At 45.0% G+C, this 19,839-nt stretch overlaps 1 protein-coding gene across 2 annotated transcripts in view; it reads left to right on the forward strand.

Moving 5' to 3' along the window:
• Positions 1–19,839, forward strand: part of Smad9 (SMAD family member 9) — a 45,343-nt gene that overhangs the window by 19,316 nt on the left and 6,188 nt on the right. For both annotated transcript variants that reach the window (XM_021647807.2, XM_060378329.1), the window contains exons 2-5: positions 5,068–5,685; positions 9,750–10,007; positions 12,465–12,686; positions 17,076–17,332. In XM_021647807.2, coding sequence (XP_021503482.1) covers positions 5,274–5,685; positions 9,750–10,007; positions 12,465–12,686; positions 17,076–17,332 — 1,149 coding nt within the window. In that variant the 5' untranslated portion in view covers positions 5,068–5,273. The remainder of the gene's footprint in view (positions 1–5,067; positions 5,686–9,749; positions 10,008–12,464; positions 12,687–17,075; positions 17,333–19,839) is intronic.

Below are 19,839 nucleotides of genomic sequence, written 5' to 3' on the forward strand. Positions count from 1 at the left end.
CTTCTTTGCCATGAGCATGGTCATCAGCAGGTCTCTTGCACCTTTTCTCCAGAGTACTTCTTGCTTTGACAGTATTGTTCAAGAGTCAAGCAAATGTTTAAGCTCCAGAAGGCCAAGGGGCATGTCTGAGGCCTCACAGTAGACTTTCAGAATAGAAAGCATGTTGAGACAAATGAGTGACTGAATGGGGGTTGACAAATAACTTCACTGTCTCTGGTTTGTTACTTCTTTTGAGCCTATCCTGTTGTGCCTCCTTAGAATCACAGCTTGTGGGGACTGAGCCATCAGAGGGCTTTTGTCATTCCCTTCTTTAACCAGGATTCTTTGTCCTTCATCTTCTGTTTCAGTCTAGCTCAGGCCCCGCCTTGGGTGCGGGTCTTCTGCTCTGTCCAATAGCAGAGAATCTTGCGTGATGAAGAATTCCCCAGGACAGTGCCCCATAGGTGGCATCTCATGACTTTCTTACACCCACCTTGTTCTCATCTGTCCACCCGCATGTACCACCACACCCAGCCGAAAAGCACTTTTCATTGCTGTATTAGCTAGTGTTGTGTCAGATGCACTGTGAAAGCGGTCAGAACAGTTCTTTCAGCTAATGTGCTTAAAGTTCTAAGGGTGGTCAGGAAACTGTTCTGAGGGAGTTTATCGACACGTGTTCAGCACTGGCCGTGGGTAGAGAATCCAAACTGGCATGTTTAAGCTTCTTGTACGATGAAACAAGTGATGCCCTGGAGTGACACTGTGTCCTCGAGGAAAGGCTTCTCAACGGTTCTTCTTTATTTACCTGGTACTTAGAAAGGATCTGGAACAGCAGTGCGAAAGACCCATCTGAGGATTCTGAAATCTCATCTCTTCAAAATTAAAAGACAGACTCATCCAAGGAGGTCGAGTTAGTGAAAATAAAAGTCGGTAATTGGCCAGACTTGATGCTGCTCACTGTTAATCCCAGCACCCTGGAAGCAGAGAAAGGTAGATGTCTTACGTTTGATGCCAGCCTGCTCTACACAGCAAATTCCAGACCAGCCAGAAGTACATGGTGAGACAGGGGACTGAGGTCTCTCGGAAGCTGTCTCGGCTGTGGTCCAGCCTTGACATCTCTCTTCCATCCTTATTAGTGGTTCCAGAAAGATGCCTGCAACAACCCTGAAAGGTGTTTCATTTGTTTGCTGCGTTCTTTGCACTCTGTAAAGATAAACTACAAGTAATACTGTAGCTTTGCCATTCCACTCACTTATTGTGAGTTTGTGTAAAGGACCCCAGGGGACTGTTCTTTTTAGTTGAGTGGCAGGCTGGGCATTGGTGCCAGCAGGAGGTCAGGTGGGCTGGAGGCCATGGTCAGTGGACATTTAGCTTTCTCAGCAGCTTCAGGGAGTCGGGCTGGCACTGTTAAGCTAACACAGGCAGAGGGGACAACACTGGCTGCTCCTGTGGCTGCCAGCTCCCGAAGAACAACAGTCTCTCAGTTCCCCCTGCCCCTGTCTGAAATGCCCTAGGAAAGAGAATAGGGTCACTTAAGGAGGCCCCATGCTGCTCCTCCTGGACAAACACAAACTATTACAGTAGAACCTTAGTGTTCATGAGATTCTGAGCTTGGTTAAGTTTTAATGCATTTCCCAGTAGCAAGACATCAGGCATATGGACAAGCAGAGAGGATAACGTTTGAACATCTGCACACCCTTCAGTCAGCCTGAGTAAATTAACTTTCATGTAATTTCTACTTTCCCTCTTTCTCTATATGGAGGTCACAGCCATTAATTTGGGGCTTATTACTGTGAGATTCTATATTTCATACTTCAGGATTTTTTTTTCAGTGTAAGGGTCTCTGTGTATTGTATTAAAAGCTGGATTGAAGCTTTAAAATCTTGTTTGGGGATACTTCATGGCCTCTGTGATTATTAAAAATTCACAGTGAGGTCAGACTTGAAGATTAAGGCTTTTCTGAACCTCAGTTCATCAATGAAGGATGATAGTCCCTGAGAGTCAGTCTGGGTAAATGTCAGACAGCTTGGGGAAACATGGTTTAGGAGCTTTTTTATTATAAAGCATAATAAAAAAAAAAGAAGATTATATTATTGGTACATCCATCTCCCAGACACATACCTAAGAATGAAAGGTTTTTAATCACCTTTTAAAAAAACTTTTATTAATTACACTTTATTCACTTTGTATTCCCCCATAAACCCCTCCCTCCTCCCTCCTAATTCCACCTTCCCTCCGCCTTCCTCACGCATGCCCCTCCCCAAGTCCACTGATAGGGGAGGTCCTCCTCTCCTTCCTTCTGATCCTAGTCTATCAGATCTCATCAGGAGTGGCTGCCTTGTCATCTTCTGCGGCCTGGTAAGGCTGCTCCCCATCAGGGGGAGCTTTAATCACCTTCTTATTCACACTATAACACTTACTTTTTCTATGTTAGGTACTTTACAAAATAGCTTAGTTTTCTTTTGTTTATTTATTTATTTTTGTTTCATACAAGTTACTTTGTTCCAATAAATTGGTTTCATTAGATAGGAGCCCACAGTTAAAAACCAAAAGCCAAACCAACCCCATTGAAGGGAACTGTTATTTGTTCTTTGGAGCAGGGGGTTGGGTTTTGTTGCTGTTGTTTTATTTTGTCTTAAGGGTATTTAGTTGAATTCTGCTGAACATTTTTATGAAAGGCTTTCTTTACCATGGAACTAAGGGTAAAGACATATACCACAACCTACAAATAGTAAACCCCATGTAAAAGTCAGCAGAGCCCTAAGAGCTCCTTGGGCTCATGATCTACTCTGTCGTGCTCTTTCTCCCCCCCAAAAGCTTCCACCATTGCTGCAAGGCAGCCTGTCTGGATTGCGTAAACACAACTTGGTAGATGGTGACCTAACTGTACTTTATAAATTCACAACTGTTAAACCCCAAAATCAACCTTTCAAAAGAAAACAAGAGTAAGTCACACTGCCAAGTGAAAAAGAACAGCTCTGGAGCCCTTCATCGGCCTTTTCAGCACGGTTCGCCCCGGACCACCCTAATAAGGTCCTCATGAGGAATGGAGCATGTAAGCATTGCGTTTCACACATGGGATGTCATTCTGCTTGCCTAGCCATGCCGCCTAAGTGCTCTTTGGAGATGCTGATCCTGGCCACAGGAGCCAGGGGAATCAAAGAGAACCTTTGTTCCAAAGAAGTTCAAGGTCTAGAGTGCCACTCAGTAGCAGCATACTAGCCCAGCATGCACTGCAAACTAAACACACACACACACACACACACACACACATGCATACATATACATATGGACTTGGGAAACTGATATGATACTCAAAGCATCTTAAATAAGCAATTGCAGGAGGATTTTTTTTTTTGGTGTTTTTTCTTTTCTTTTCTTTCTTTCTTTTTTTTTTCCCCCTATGCTGATTCTAAGAGACTCAAAAGAGTCCGTTTCAGTGCGACCATTGCATGTGAATGATGTCGCGGGTTTTTAAGATCTGGAAGGAGAAAGTGTTTAGTCCGCCACTATTTCTAAGAAGAGCAGACGCAGTTGTAGCTCAGGAAATTTAAATGTGTCTGTAGAGTAGCACAGGAGAAGTGTATTCTTCAGCTGAGGGCACCAGGGAGAGGCCAGTCGATTTAGGGGCAGGAGAGCAAATATGACAATGGTGTCATTTCGTGTTCACGATTACTTGTATGAGGCTGTGACTGGTAGAAAAGCAGTTCATTTTGGCCCATGCTGCTCCACTTAAAAATGATTAAGAAACTGAATTAGCTTCTGTGTGGGTTACCTCTGTCAATTTTCTTCCATTTTGGTAATTAGAACAATTTTTTTTACTAAGTTATTGATTCACAGGCCAGCAAGGTGGTTTAGTGGGAAAAGACATTTGCCACAAAGTCTGAAGATCTGTGTTCAACCCTGATCCCACAAGGTGAAAGAACAGATGTGACTCAACAATTGTTCTCTGACCTCTGCAGGCATGCCATGGTATACACACACACACACACACACGCACACACCAAACAAACAAATATAATTTCAAAGTTATTGATTTATTAAAATAATACATCTTTTATGAAGACAATCCTTATTTGTTTTCATTTTTATTTGTGTGTATATGGGTGTTTTGCCTGTGTGTATGCCTGTATGTCACATGTGTGTAGTCTCCAAGAAGGCCGGAAGAGGGCAACAGATCCCCAGGAACTGGTACTTGTGGGCTGCTGGGAATTAAACCCATGTCTTCTGCAAGAGCAGCAGGGCTCTTAAGCCCTGAGCCATCTCTCCAGCCTCAAGGCAAGCATTTTAAAATTAAAAACCATGTTAAAAATTTCAGTGAACTGGGCACTGCATATCTTTGCAAAGCTCCTGAACGCTGGTGTAATGGATGGCCCCTGCGCTCTCATGTCCTCTTCGCTGTACAATGTTACACAGTCTGTTGTTTTGGCTGATGTGTGTAAAGAACAATTAAGTTCAAAGAGGCAACATGTATTCAGAAAAGAGGACCTCACAGCCTGGAACCACTCAGGGACCTCAGTGGTTCCCAGAAACACACTGTGAGAACTCCTGTTCTGAAAGATGACCCAGTGATGTCTGAGCACTGGGCTCCTGGAGGTCTCAGTGTCTCCCATTTTACTTGCATACATTTTCAACACTCACTGATGGTGGATTATTTGTGCAACTAGGAAATAAAGAAAGAGCAAATTATGGCTGGGAGAAGGGTTGGGGAACCTGGAAACCCAGGCAGAGCTTTCATTTGGTAACCGAGGGAGCCTTGCCTTTCTTACTCAGGAAAACAACTTCATGAAAATTGTGTTTGGGAGGAAAGATACTGGTGTGGGAGAGAGTGTCAGGGAGAGAAGCCACATTGGAGGAGGCTGTGCTCAGCGCTGGGGGAAATGAAGCGGAAGAGAGTAGCTACAATTAAAGATTTGGAAAGCAGTGACTGAGATCTGACTGGGAGGTGGGGAAGGAGGAGAGAGCAGGGTCAACAGTGACTCGGAGTTTTCAAGTTAAAGCACTGGGAGGGAATTTGTCCCTCCTGTCTTTCCTCAGCTAGTCTGAAAATGACCCAGATGGCTCACGAAGCCTGGTCCTGTCTTTCAGGGTCAGCCGGCCCGACCATCCAGGGGCTTTGGAGGAAGTCAGCCCATCTCCCAATCTGTATCTGTCTCCACCGCTTCCAGGAGGAAAGGCAAGCTTGTTCCTATGACATCGGTGGACAGGTACTTGCCGCTGACGGGCCCCGGGCCCTGCAAGCCGTGAAAGGCCTCACCCTCTGTCCCACTGCAGGAGCGCGAGGTCTGCCTCCTATGCACCCCAGCACCCCCATCAGCTCCCTCTTCTCCTTCACCAGCCCGGCAGTGAAGAGGCTGCTGGGCTGGAAGCAGGGGGATGAAGAGGAGAAGTGGGCGGAGAAGGCCGTGGACTCTTTGGTGAAGAAGTTAAAGAAGAAGAAGGGAGCCATGGATGAGCTGGAGAGGGCGCTGAGCTGCCCTGGCCAGCCTAGCAAGTGTGTCACCATTCCCCGGTCCCTGGATGGACGCCTACAGGTGTCCCACCGGAAGGGGCTGCCCCACGTCATCTACTGCCGCGTGTGGCGCTGGCCAGACCTGCAATCTCACCATGAGCTGAAGCCGCTGGAGTGCTGTGAGTTCCCATTCGGCTCCAAGCAGAAGGAGGTCTGCATCAACCCATACCATTACCGCCGAGTGGAGACGCCAGGTGGGTGCTTTTCGGAGTCCCTTTTTGCTCAAGGCCATCAGGCTCTCAGGTGATGGAGCATCCACAGGAAATGACCTCTGTACTGGGTGGTGAGGCGGGTTGTGTGTGGCGGGGAGGGTCTGGAGAAATGGCTCCAAAACAGTGCAGTCAGAAAAATTATGGTGCTCTCTACTAAGAGGCTTATAAGCTTGGTAGGGTTTTGGGAAATGCGGCTTTACTTGGGTGGAGTTAGGAGAACTGATCCCTTCCTAGTTCTTAAGAGACTGGGTGTCTTCATAATGATTAGCTGTTAAAATAAAAACAAACGATAAAAATGTTCCCTTCTTCCACCCCTTGCAGACAGACCTAAATCAATGACCGTTAGTTAGAGCTGAACCAAAAACTTTGCCCAGCGTCCCATCTCCATCTGAAAAAGCCAAGGGGGGTTGCTGGAGGGATCCAGAACTGAAATAAGGGATTGGGAAGGTGGTCCACTGTTCCTAACTATGTTTTTGCTAGGAGGGCATCCAGGGGCTTCGTGTGTGCCAGACAGTGGCCTTTCACGGAGCAGCACCTTAGTGCCCAGTCTCCCCTTTTGCTGGGAGTAAGCCCAGGGCTTTGTGTGGCACTTGGGAATACTCTGCCACTGACCTGTACTCGCAGCCCTTAGAAATGCTTAAGATTTTATGTTTTAAATACAGAAAATTACTTCTCCCAAACACTTCAACACCTGCCTGAACATGCATGCATGCCTCTGTGTGTGTGTGTGTGTGTGTGTGTGTGTGTGTCCATCCACGTCTCCCCACTTTGGAGGAAGTCCAGTCTTTATCTTCACTGGCTGTAGCAGCTTTACTGATGTTCTTTTTGGGGTGGGTGTTCCTGTGGCCTTCCGGGCGGGGGGAGCAGTTTGTAACAGGCACCTTCTGTCTCTGGCTGGCTATCTGCCTGGTTCCAGGGACCTGGGGAGATAGTCCCACTGTGCTATCTCGATGGAAGCCCAGGTGTTCTCCTGCAGTGTTGTAGTCGCACCCAAACCACGTCAGAGGTTTGTAGCTAGGCCACCCTTCAAATTCCCCAAACTTGCCATCTTGCCACACCTCACTTCCTGTGTGTGGGCGTGTGTACAGGGATTGAAGATTCCACGCTCTCAGCAAACCTTATGGGTTTGCTCTGAATGCTATCTCGCCTTCTTCCCTCTTTCTCTCTGGACTCTCTTTACATATCAGGAATCCGAACGTGCACATGGCTTGAACTCCAGCGTTTGAGGACAGCCATGGCCATATAACATGATTCTGAACAAAACAAAACCCCATTAATAATGTCTGAGTTCATATAAAGAATGGGTTGAAGGTTTGTGTTACACTAGACCTCTGAAACATGTATCTAAATGGAAAAAATGTTAATTAAGAAAGCCTTAATTAATGGGACTGGAGAGATGGCTCAGTTAGTGAGAACACACACCATTCTTGCAAAGGACCCCTGGTTGGCTCCCAGCACTAACGTTGGCTGTAACTGCAGATCTAGGGGAGCCAACTTCTTTAGTGATCAGCTGCACATACCTCCCCACCACACACACAATTAGAAAAGAAATCTTTTAAAAGCACTTTCTGAGTAACAATTCTAAAGTGTAATTGTTGTGTAAGTGTAAGTGTTGTGTAAAAAAATGGCCTTTGTTTTCTTTTTAGGTAATCAAAAGCCTATTTTTAAAGAAGTTTTTGATTTTTGATTTTGATTTAGGTTTCTCTTAGATGACAGTCTGCTTTGATACACTGCTGGGTAGAGTCTTTCAAAGACCCTCTGTGGTAGGCTCTCCTGTTACCTGTTTTTACCTGTTTTCTCTCTCTTCTGATGTCCATACCATTTGCCTTTCTGAGTGAGGGTTGATCATCTTACCCTGGATCCTCCTTCTTGCTTAGCTTCTTTAGGTGTACAAATTTTAGTATGTTTATCCTATATTATATGTCTAATATCCACTTATAAGTGAGTATATGTGTGTCTTTCTGCTCCTGGGATACTTCACTCAGGATGATCTTTTCTAGATCCCACCATTTGCTTGCAAATTTCATGATTTCCTTGTTTTTTTTTTTATTGCTAAGTAGTATTACATAGTGTAAATGTACCACAATTTCTGTATCCATTTCTCAGTTGATAGAAGGGGAGGAGGATCTCTCCTATCAATGGACTTGGGGAGGGGCATGGGAGAAAATGAGGGAGGGAGGAAGGGTGGGATAGGGAAGGAAAGAGAGAGGGGGCTACAGCTGGGATACAAAGTGAATAAACTGTAATTAATATAAAAATAAAAAATAAAAATAATGCCTAAGTAAGCAAAAAAAAAAAAGAAGAAGAAGAAAAAGATGACAGTCTGAATAGATAGCTTTTGTGTCATTAGTTTTAGGTTTAAATTCTTTAAAGGATGGACCAAGATTATACTAATTTACAGTAAGATATAATATTAATTTTAAATAATATTTAAGCTGCAGTTGTGTGTGTGTGTTTTACTCCTGACAACTTTTTAATAGAATAAAGTGATTTTCCTTACAGGACTTGAACTGAAACGGGCCTGTAAGCCTCCCCTTTGAGGGTTGGTTCTGAAGGAGTTATGCAAGCTTCTAAGGGAGAAAAGTGGTCCCACCCAGCTGTAAAGCTATGAACCATGACAATGAGCAGCATGGCAAGATATCCCTAAGGGTACAATAGTGGCACTTATATCTAAGGAGTAGCCAACAGCTATCTAATTTGACAGTCCTCTAGAACCTCAAATTGTTGCTATGGTCAGAACTCTGCCCTCAGAGAGTTTTCAGGGTCCAGTCTAGTCCCTGGGTTCCCTCTTTCAGGCTTTCAGGCTCATTAATAAAATAATTTGGATCAGGCAGTGGCTTATGCCTTTAATCCCAGCAATCATGAGGAAGAGGCAGGTGAATTTCTGAGTGTGAGGATGTCCAGTGTTACACAGAGAACCCCTGCCTTGAAAAACCAATGATAATAACAGTAATAATGATTTAGGAACTGACTTGGAAGAAAGGCCAGTTGTCCTAGACAAAGTTTGAGTGAAAAGCAACAGAGAAGATAGTCCATCTTGGGAGTGTCCCAGAGGAGGAAGGTGGAGAGCAGCAAGAGGGAAAGCCATGACCTTCAAGTCAGGAAAAAAAAAAAAAACAGAAACGTTACACTTTTCTGAGTAATTCAGAAAGTCAAGCAGGCTGCCTGACAGACTCCATGAGTAGCTGCCGCTCATATTTGTTCTTAATGAGTGTGAACCCAGCTGGCACAGGCCTCTAACCCCATCTATTCAGAGGCTGAGACAAGAGGATACAAGCTCGGTGCCTGCCTGTCTTGTGCACTCGGTAGAAGGCCAGCTTGCTCAGGTTACACAGTGAGACCCTATCTTAACGTGAAAAGAGGGCTTGGTGGTAGAGCACTTGTTCAGCATGTGTGAGGCCTGTGGGTTCCATCTCTAGTACTGGGGAGGTGGAGGAAGGCCAGGAGGGACCCACGAACATGAACAGATTTAATTGATAGCTTTTCATGTTATTTCTGATCTTGTACTCATTTCTTCACTTACCACTTGTATTTTACTTGATAGCTTTTGGTCTCTAGCTTTTAGACCATTGTGGTAAGGACACAGAATATTTCCTCAGCTGCAACAAGTCTAAAATTGAGGCTCATCATCTAAATAATTCAGTGTGGTCTTTAATGGAAAGTATTCTGGGCCTCACCTGGGGTTTTGGTGCAAGCATTTGGAACCAACTATGCCACTTTATAAAAGGACTTGATTGGCAGGATTGAAGTAAGATGAAGAGAAGATAGGTACCAAGGTGGGAGGGCATGGAGCCTCCTGAACTTGATCACTGATTTGGACGGTTTGCTTAAGATGCAGGTGGCAAGAAGGAGGGATGGTGACTGAGCATAGCCCATGGGGCTCTTCATGGGTAGAGATAACATCTTTGTGTAGAGTTTTCTTTGAACACAGCATGTGGAGAGGGGACTGGTGGAGGAAAAACAGCCCTGTCACAAACAGGCCAAGGGGAAATGTCCACTCTTCTGAGCCAAGCTCAGTGTGCCTTCTGTCCTTCTCTTGTTCCTAGTTCTGCCTCCAGTGCTCGTACCGAGACACAGCGAGTACAACCCCCAGCTCAGCCTCCTGGCCAAGTTCCGAAGTGCCTCCCTGCACAGCGAACCCCTCATGCCACACAATGCCACCTACCCAGACTCTTTCCAGCAGTCTCTCTGTCCTGCGCCACCCTCCTCGCCAGGCCACGCGTACCCGCAGTCCCCGTGCTCCACCAGCTACACTCACTCCCCAGGAAGCCCTTCTGAGTCAGACAGTCCCTATCAACACTCAGGTGAGTCTGTGGGAAATGGAACCCATGTGCATGGTCAGAAGTGTGGTTGTTGATCCAGCATGTCTATAGTGCCTTTCCGTTTACAGAGCCATCTGTGAACCGGGGCCATCTAACTCACATACACAACCACTACCACCACCACCAATGACCAGGATTGGATCCATTGTGGAGTAGAACTGCAGATATATATTTTTGAATCCAGGCCTCTTTCAGAAACTAAATAGAATTTAACACCCTCCCTGGACATTTACAAAATATGTGATTATTCCTTTGTTTGTTTGTTTGTTTTGACACATGTCCTGCTTTTACACAGGCTGGTCCTGAACCCTCCATTCTCTTGCTTCAGTTTTCTCAGTGCTGGAGTTACAGGCACATGCCACTTTGCTGAGTGCAGAAGTAATATTAATATATTGTTGTATAACAAATAAAAAAATTTTTAAATTTAGATACTAAGAGAAAAAGCTGGCTGGCTTCATAGCTCAGTGAGTAAAGGCACTTGCTACATAAGCCTGTCAACCTCAGTTATATCCCCAGAGATGGAAGGAGAAAATGGACTCCACAAAGTTGTCCTCTGACCTCCACACGCACACCATGCACACACAAAGACTAGCTAACTAGCTAACTAACTAACTAACTAACTAACTAACTAACTAACTAAATGAGATTAGGCCCAAGAGCAGGCCATAAGGAGAATTAAGGTTAGGCCTTTGCTTGCCTCTTTGAACAATCTAAAGGTGTCTTATGCTCCAAAAACCATGTTCATGACCTTAGGGAGGTAGAGAACTAGGCCCCAACTCAAGCTAGTACATTCTCTCTCAGCCCTGAAGCCAAGATGGCAGCTGAAGGTTCTTCAGGAGCTTCATGCTAGACTGAAAAAGCAAGAGGAAGACGCTCTAGTGCAGGCACCCTTACTCACAGGGGTCTCGACCCATAGGCATCTAACCCCCCCCAGGGGTCACATACCCGATATCCTGTATAGCAGATATTTACATTATGATTTGTAACAGTAGCAAAATTACAGTAATGAAGTAGCTATGAAATAATTTTACAATTGAAGAATCACCACAAGATGGGGAACTGTATTAAAGGGTCATAGCATGAGGATGGTTGAGAACCACTGCTCTAAGGCTTCTCCATGAAGCATGTGCTGTGACATCTGTGAAGTTGGCCAAAGAGGACCAAACAAGAGCTTTCCAGGAGCCTCCTCAGTGTGAGATTAATAATATCTGGAGCTAAAAATGCCCTTAGGGCTGCATACATACAGCTGGTGGCCACAGTTAGAACGTAAGGCCTGCGTACATACAGCCGACACCTGCAGTTATGATTTGCCTCACTCTTTTATTCATAAACTCCACTTACTTAATGGATAGTCATAAACTCTCACTATATACGAGACTTGCCCTAGGTTGCTGAGAAAGAATTAAGAGATCAACAAAGTTTTTCGTTACTCTCAAAGAACTTATACGATGTGGTGAGATAAAGAGGAACATCTTCCTTCCGAGAGTCTTCAGTGTTTTCCCTTAACAAGATCCTTACACACCCTTGTTCACATGTGTCACCTTGCATTACGTCACTCTCTCCTCTGCGTCCAACAGAGAGCCAGAGCTGACTGCTCACTCATTACTTATCGCATAAAAAGCTTTCCTGCATGTGTTTGAAACGTAGTATTAGGGCCAGTGGGTGAAGGACGGGATAATTGTATTATAAGATATGTGTTTGTGTAACACACACCTGTCCAGTTGAAAATCTCCTCTATTGGCTGGATTCATCCGGGTACACCAACAGGATGATGTTCTTTGTCCTCCTTCCATCCGTGGACAGACCCTAACAAAGCTGGGGAGCCAGCTCTCTTTAAAATGCACCTATGTTATATGTAAGTAGATATCTGTGTGTTCCATAGAGAATGTGATCCTGTCTATACAGATTTTTTTTCTCTTAAATAAAATTCATCTGACGCTATCAACTTGGTTTGTTTTCATATTCAAACTATTGTGTTTTTAATCATTACTCTATTGCAGAATTATACTTTTTGACATGGGGATTCAGTTCAGTTCTGTAACAGCAGGCTGCCATCTTTGTCTGGTAAAGACAAGGTGACCTGCCACTGTGCCCTTACCTGTGCTCACTGTGGGGCTGTCAACATTTTGGATCAAGCTGTCCTCATTGTCTTTTCCCTGGACCCTCCTTACATGTCATCTGTAAACAAATGTGTTTGCAGATGCCCTAGCTGTGGGAAATTGGCAAGAACCATTGTGTAGACTCATGGCTGCAATAAACAAATGAGCTAGGCCAAGACAGCTTTTGTCAAACATGCGTGTTTGAAGGATTGTAAAGGAGCATGAACCTGGTCCTACAGCTAACTTCCTGGAGTGTTCATCTCTGCTTCCTGTTGCGATCATGAGCTTCGGAGCCCAGAGGTGACAATGATGGGGTATCTTCTCTCTTGTTTTCTTTCAGACTTTCGACCAGTTTGCTACGAGGAACCCCAGCACTGGTGCTCTGTCGCCTACTACGAACTAAACAACCGGGTTGGAGAGACTTTCCAGGCGTCCTCCCGGAGCGTGCTCATAGATGGCTTCACTGACCCCTCCAATAACAGGAATAGGTTCTGTCTTGGGCTTCTTTCGAACGTAAACAGAAACTCAACAATAGAGAACACCAGGAGGCACATTGGAAAGGGTGAGAACCGGCCCAGCATGTCCCCATTGCTGCTTCTGGGCTAATGGAAAGCAAGGGCTAAACATTGGTCAAGTAGCCCATGGGAAGCCCCCAGGCATAGTGTCATTCTTGGAGAGGGACGTGGGCTCTTGGTGGGTCTCTTTGTCTCTGAAGCCAGTAGACTATCTTCAGGGGTGGCCTGGGTGAGTGCTGTGAAGACATGATATCGCAAAGGACCAAAAGTGGTGGCACAGGCCTGTAATTCTATTTGGAAGGTAGAGGCAGGAGGCTAGTCAGCCTGGACTACATAAGGCCCTATCTACAAAAACCAACAAATAAAACCCATAAGAAATATGAAGGCAGGATGAGGTTATTCAACGGAAATATTTATTATTATTATATTAGTATAATATTGTTATATTATTATTTTGTATATACACATTTTAAGATTTATATTTTTGCATGTGTGAGCACCTACATATGTGTATTTGTACCATGTTCATGCCTGGCGCCCACAGAGGCCAGAAGAAGGTGTCAGACCCCCTGAACCTGGAGTTACAGATGGTTGGGAACCACTGAATGGGTGCTGTGACCTGAACCCGGGTCCTCTGCAAGAGCAGCCAGTGCTCTTAATTATTGAGCCTTCTCTCTAGCCCCGTGGAAGGCATCCTTTCTTCTTTTTCTTGTTATATATTTTTTATTATCATTTATTATAATTTATTCAGTTTGTATCCCAGTTGTGGCCCCCTTCCTTGTCCCCTCCCGGTCCCACCCTATCTCCCTCTTCTCCTCCCATGCCCCTTCCTCAGCCCACTGATAGGGGAGGTCCTCTTCCCCTTCCATCTGACCCTAATCTATCAGATCTCATCAGGACTGATTGCATTGTCTTCCTCTGTTGCCTGGTAAGGCTGCTCCCCACTCAGGGGGAGGTGACCAGAGAGCTGGTCACTGAGTTCATGCCAGAGACAGTCCCTGTTCTCCTTACTAGGGAACCCACTTGGAGACTGAGTCTATGGGCTACATCTGAGCCGGGGTTTTAGGGCCTCTCCATGTATTGTCCTTGGTTGGAGTATCATTCTCTTCAGAGCCCCCAAGGCTCAGTTTTTTTTTGGGGGGTGGTCTCTGCTGGTCTTCTTTTGGAGCTTCTGTCTTTCTACCTCTCCCTTCTTTCATAAAATTCTGTGCATTCTACCCAAAGTTTGGCTGTGAGTCTCAGCCTCTATTTCAATACCTCAATCAGAGTCTTTTGGAGGCCATCTGTGGTAGGCTCCTGTCCTGTTCCCTGTCTTCTCCAGGGGATTAGCACAAATGGTAGAGTGTTCACTTAGCATCTTTTCTTTTTAAAAGGTAAATCCTAAAAAAATATCAGAATAAGATGTTATCCAATGGCAGCCATTGATTTTGACACTGCAGAACATGTCATAAGAAAATATTTACAATATATCACTAAATGAAAAAAGACTTAAAACATTTTACAGAATATATTCTCATTTTTTTTTAAATTGCCTTTAAAGGAGGTTGGAGAGATGGCTCAGCTGTTAAGAGCTCTGGCTACTCTTCCAGAGGTCCTGAATTCAATTCCCAGTGACCACATGGTGGCTCACAACCATCTATAACATGATCTGATGTCCTCTTCTGGCATGCAGGCATACGTGCAAATAGTGTGCTCATGTGTATAAATAAATCTTTTTAAAGTTAAAACAACAACTTCCTTTAACTGTTAGGCTTGATGGTACATGCCTGTAATCCTAACACTTGGGCAGTAGAGATCAGAGAATTGCAAGTTCAAGGTCATCTTTATCTACAGAGAAAATCTGAGGCTAGCATGAGCTACATGAGACCATGACTAAAAAACACTTAATTAATTAATTAATTAATAAGATTTGAAGACGTATAGCAGAGGTTACCGTGATTGTTTCTGGATGGTGGGTTTCTGGTTGACTTTTTTCAATGTTGAAACTTTTTTCAACAATGTTTTTTTTCATTGTTGCTCTTTTATGCAGGGCCTCATGCGTGCTAGGCCATCAGGGTGTTAGACCTCTTGCCTGTATCAGACAAGTTTCCTCTAGTGGGCCTCTTGCTCTTGTGCGGACAGTGTAGGACATAGGCTGCCCAGGGCTTCAGACATCCTGAAGCAGTAACAAGAGAGAGGTGGCTCAGGAGGAGCAGGCCAGTGTGTGATTGACAGTGGTGGGACATTCGTTTGTAGAGTTGAGCTCAGAGCAGCCTGTTCACCACTGTCCAAGGTTGTACAGACAACCTTCACAATTAGCCAGCTTTGGAAAAGCTCTGCAGAGGAAAAGGCAGCGGACGGAGGCCAGAGCAATGCCAAGTGCAAGCTCCCGGGAGGGGTGAGGATGTACTCCAAGGACAGTGGGGAGGCAGCAGGGTTCTCTGAGCTGCGGTGGCATCTTGGCCTCTGCTGCTCATGGCGGCCCCTCCATGTGGGTTCCCTGCACTTGAGAGCAGGGGGGGACGCTGCCCCGCCTCTACCTGTCAGCAGTTCCTCCTCGCCAGTGTGTGCTATCCGCCACTGCAGAGGAGGACCACAGAGACCCAGTTGCACGCTCCCTAACCTCCCCAGACCTGGAAACTGGTGGTAACAGCCAGAGCTGGGCTACTGCAGGTTTAGTGGGTATTTGAATGAAATGACCTTCAAGTGTCTAATCCTCCCGGAACCTATTGCATACAATAGCTAAGATTTTTGTCATCTGACCCCGGTCTGTGTGTGTTTAGGGGGTGGTTTTCATTCAGGTTAAAGCCTTATCAGCAAGCACAACACAAGTTGGCAGAGGAGAGAGAGAGGGAAGGTAGGCCCCTCGAGGAAGGAGCAGAGCCCAGGGCTGAACACGTGAGCCTGCTCTGAATATCAGGTGAGGGCAGAATCCAGCCAGCAGGCTGGCCCTAGATGGCAGCATTTCCGGGAGTCACATAGTCACGTGACTTTATTTGTCTTATCTTGCAGGCCAATATAGTGGCTTTGAACCCTGTGTCAGTGTCAAGATCACCTCGGGGCAGATCTGTTCTCAGGGTTGTACTCAACTCTACAATCCAATGTCCCACCACTGTCAATCCCGGTCAATCACACCCCCTCCCACTGTGCACAAGCATGGCCAGGGGAGGCAGTACTGGCTTTGCTTGGTGAGGGTCCAGCAGAAGTACTGTGTGCCAGCCAATCAGAGCCATCCTTCCACTTCCTCCAGGTCACCAGTGCCTGAGTTGTGGGTTTTAGGCCTGAGGCCCAGCATGAAAGAAAACAGAAGAGAGCTGAGGGCAATTAAGAAGAGAGAAGGAGGCTGTCGGGGAAGGAAGACAATGGGGAGAGAGGAAGGGGAGTTGTGTTTGAGTCTGGCTTATTTCTAACCATCTCCAGTTCCATCCGTCTATGCTCTGAACAGCCGAATAAAACTTTGTTGTGCGTGTGTGCCACACATTCTTTATTCCCTTCTGAAATGTCATCCTAGGAATGTTAGGTGAACTTATCAAAGGCTGCTTGTTGCTTATGTGTTCACATGACCGTGTGTGGGAGTGTGCTGAGAGTGTCCCTGTTCTCATGCGCACACGCGTGATTTGTAGGGGTAAGTCATGGCCTCTGAAAGGAAATCCGTCTTTGAAGCCTCTACTCAGAAATATTTTAGTTTTAAGTCGGGGTCTTATGTGCAGCCCTGGCTGGCCTGAACACTACGTAGGCCCGGCTGGTCTCAAACTCTCCTGCCTCTGCCCTCCGAGTGCTGGCCTTGAAGGTGTGAGCCAAAGAATAGACTTATAACTTTTGGGAAGATTCTTCAAGCCCTGGAGTCGGTGTAGGGTGTGGATCTCAGTAACATTTACACAAAGTTAGCTGGGCCTCGTCTTATAACATTTTGTTTATTTGTGGGTGTAAAAGATTTTGTAAGGTTTTTTTTTTTTTTTTTGCATGAGGTTTTTTATTTTAATCTAGTATCTAGTATCATGGAAACTAATTTTGAAGTGAATGAGATCAAAAGTGACAGGAGCAGTAATAATTGGGAGACTACTGACTCTTTTTTAAAGAATGGCCATTTGGATTGGGTTTATTTTATTTTATTCTTTATTTTATGTATATGGCTGTTTTGCCTGTGTGTACGGGTACCATGTACTTGCAGAGCCCATGGAGGCCAGAAGAGGGCGGCAGTTCCTCTGAAACTGGTGGTGATCTGCAGTTTGGGTGCTGAGAGTGGCGCTGTATCTCCAGCCCTCGGGGTTGGGTTTTGAATGGGTTTGTAGGAAAAGACAAAGCAAGCAAGCGGGTATTTGGGTCACTTGCATGTTCTCTTCTATGACCAGTGATGATGCAGGACTTAACCTGACTGTAGAGGGTCCCATGGCTTGAGGTGCCTGAGTCGCTGAGAAGAAAGCAGAGTAGGAAGAGCATGTATTTTGTGTCCACAGGCGTGCATTTGTACTACGTCGGGGGCGAGGTATACGCAGAGTGCGTGAGCGACAGCAGCATCTTTGTCCAGAGCCGGAACTGCAACTATCAGCACGGCTTTCACCCGGCCACTGTCTGCAAGATCCCCAGCGGCTGCAGCCTCAAGGTCTTCAACAACCAGCTCTTTGCCCAGCTGCTCGCCCAGTCAGTGCACCACGGCTTTGAAGTTGTGTACGAGCTGACCAAGATGTGCACCATTCGGATGAGCTTTGTGAAGGTATTGACGTGGGAAGTGGGAAGAAAGCACGAAATGCTCTCTGGGCTTAGCTCAGCCAGTTCAGGTGGATAACAACTTCGTCTTTTCTTTTTAGAAGATGTAATGATTATTGTCCTATTTTTAAAATGTCACCTAGCCCAACTTCTACTGCCCATACATTCCTGAGCGTATATATTCCACCCAAGGGAACTAGTGTGGTTGAGGTCAACCTACCGGGGACCACACTCTCGAAGAGAAGTGACTCTCCCTGAAAACCATCAGCTGTCTTCAGTCAGGAGTGGAGGGATTCATGAACCTCACTGCTCCATATTAAAATATTGATTGGCTCTCTAATGCCTCTCTCTCTCTTTCTCCTCTCTCTAATTATATGCATATATTTATGTATATATAGTATACATATATCTTTATGTACACATAAGTATATATACACACACACACATATATGTCCTCTGTCTCACTATATGTAGCCTGGCTTCTCTGGAAGCTTCATTGTGTAGACCAGGCTAACTTAGTAACTCACGGAGATCTCTATGCCTCTGCCTTCTGGTATTAAAGGTGTGTACCACTGTAGCTAGCAACAAGAACCCCTTGGAGGAAACAGTTTATAAGAAGGTATAAGCAAGAACTGACTTACTTCACAACTATAGGAAAATGTTGCATTTTCCCATAGGAAGGAAACCCAATTTAAGTAGCAGTGCGACTGTTTTCCGGGTTGAAGGTGCAGGGGCAATGATGCTGGACAGGATCAAGTGCTGCAGATCCCCTTCTTCACCTAGCCAGGCTCTGCTGTCACCCAGTGAATGAATAAGATCTTCCTCTCAGTTGGGAGGGCTGCCAGGCAAATGCAGGAAATGCATTTATAGATAAAATACAAAAGAGAACTGTCTTTACTCTAAGACAGCACTAATCAGTGTTGGCATAAAGTGGGATAGAAATATTTAGGCAGATGTGGATAAGTCAGGGAAATCAATCTGACATTTAAAAATCTGGACCTGCTTATCAAACTCTGTGGTGCCTATAACAGTTTTCACAGTGGCACAAATGCCACCTACGGAAGGAGCGTGGCTTTCTCCCAAGCCCTTACATTTTCTTTTAAATTTATTTTTATTTTATGTGTATGGCTGTTTTCTTTGCGCATGCAGTGCCTAAAAAGGCCAGAAGAGGGAGCCAGATCCCTTGGAACTGGAGTTTGAGATAGTTGCATGCTGCTATAGGGATGTTTCAAGAGCGGCCAGTGCTGTTAACTGCTGAGCCATCTCTCCAGAGCTCACTTTCCTATTTTTCTCATTAATTAATTAATTTATTCACTTTACATCCCAATGAGAGCCCCTTCCATCTTCTCCTCCTCATCCCATCCTCTTTCTCCATTCTCCCTCATACCAACCCCCATACCATCCTGCCTCAGCATATCAAGTGGCATCAGGACTAGGCACATCCCCTTCCACTGAGGCCAGACAAGGCAGCCCAGCCAGGGGAAAGTGATCCAAAAGTAGGTAATTGTGTCCATGTCCAAGACATCCCCAGCCCCACTTGCTAGAGGACCCACATGAAGACCAAGCTGCCCATCAGGTACATATGTGTAGGGGCTTAGGTTCAGTCCATGCCTGCTCTTTGGTTAGTGCTTCAGTCTCTGTGAGCCCCCATGGACCTAGGCTAGTTGACTCTGTTGGTCTTCTTGTGGACTTCTTGTCCTCTCTAGCTCCTTCCAACTCTTCCACAAGACATTTTTAAAAGCAGTGCTGGTGATGAAACCCAGGGTATCATGAACTGAGTTAGGGAAGGCCCTCTACTGAGCTACATTCCCAGCCTTAAAGTGAGTTTTATTAGCCATTTAAATTTGGCTACCATGATCAGCAATTGCCCTATTTTTCTATACCCAAATTTATTTTATCATATTGGTAATTTTAATAATTATTTTAAAAGTAAGAATCAACATGTATAGTTTTCAATTAAAAATGTCTTCTTTTTAACATTTAAAAATGTAGACTTTAATAAGTATACAGGTCAGCCTGTGGAAAAGATGAGCAAAATGCATAAAGTAAGAGATACAAGTGGACACCTAGAGTTTCTATGCTTCATTCTTTTTGCAGAATATTTATTAAAGTTGTTTAATATACAATTTTTCATTTGACATTTTGGAGGTCCTTTATTGTAAATATAATCCTTTTGTCTAATGACAAATTTTTTCCTAAAGACACCCTTTTCATGAGGATAAAATTGCTTTATTCTGTCTTTGACATTCAAAGTAGAAAGGAAACCCCTGGAAAATTTCCAGGTGCACTGTTGCTTTGGAGCCAGAAGAGGGCATTAACTTGCCATTACTGAACTGTTTCTTGAGTGGAACAGTTATTTTTCCCAGGTCCATATTTTTTAATGAGGATGAGCTGTGGGTATAAGTAGTTACTGTAATACAAGCATGCATAGAAATGTGATTATTTCCCAAATCAACTGCCATTCCTATTATGGGCTTCCCCAACCTCCTTCCTATCTTTCCTCCCTGCAATGGT

The sequence above is a fragment of the Meriones unguiculatus genome, chromosome 2, assembly GCF_030254825.1.
Source record: "Meriones unguiculatus strain TT.TT164.6M chromosome 2, Bangor_MerUng_6.1, whole genome shotgun sequence".
NCBI lineage: Eukaryota > Metazoa > Chordata > Mammalia > Rodentia > Muridae > Meriones > Meriones unguiculatus.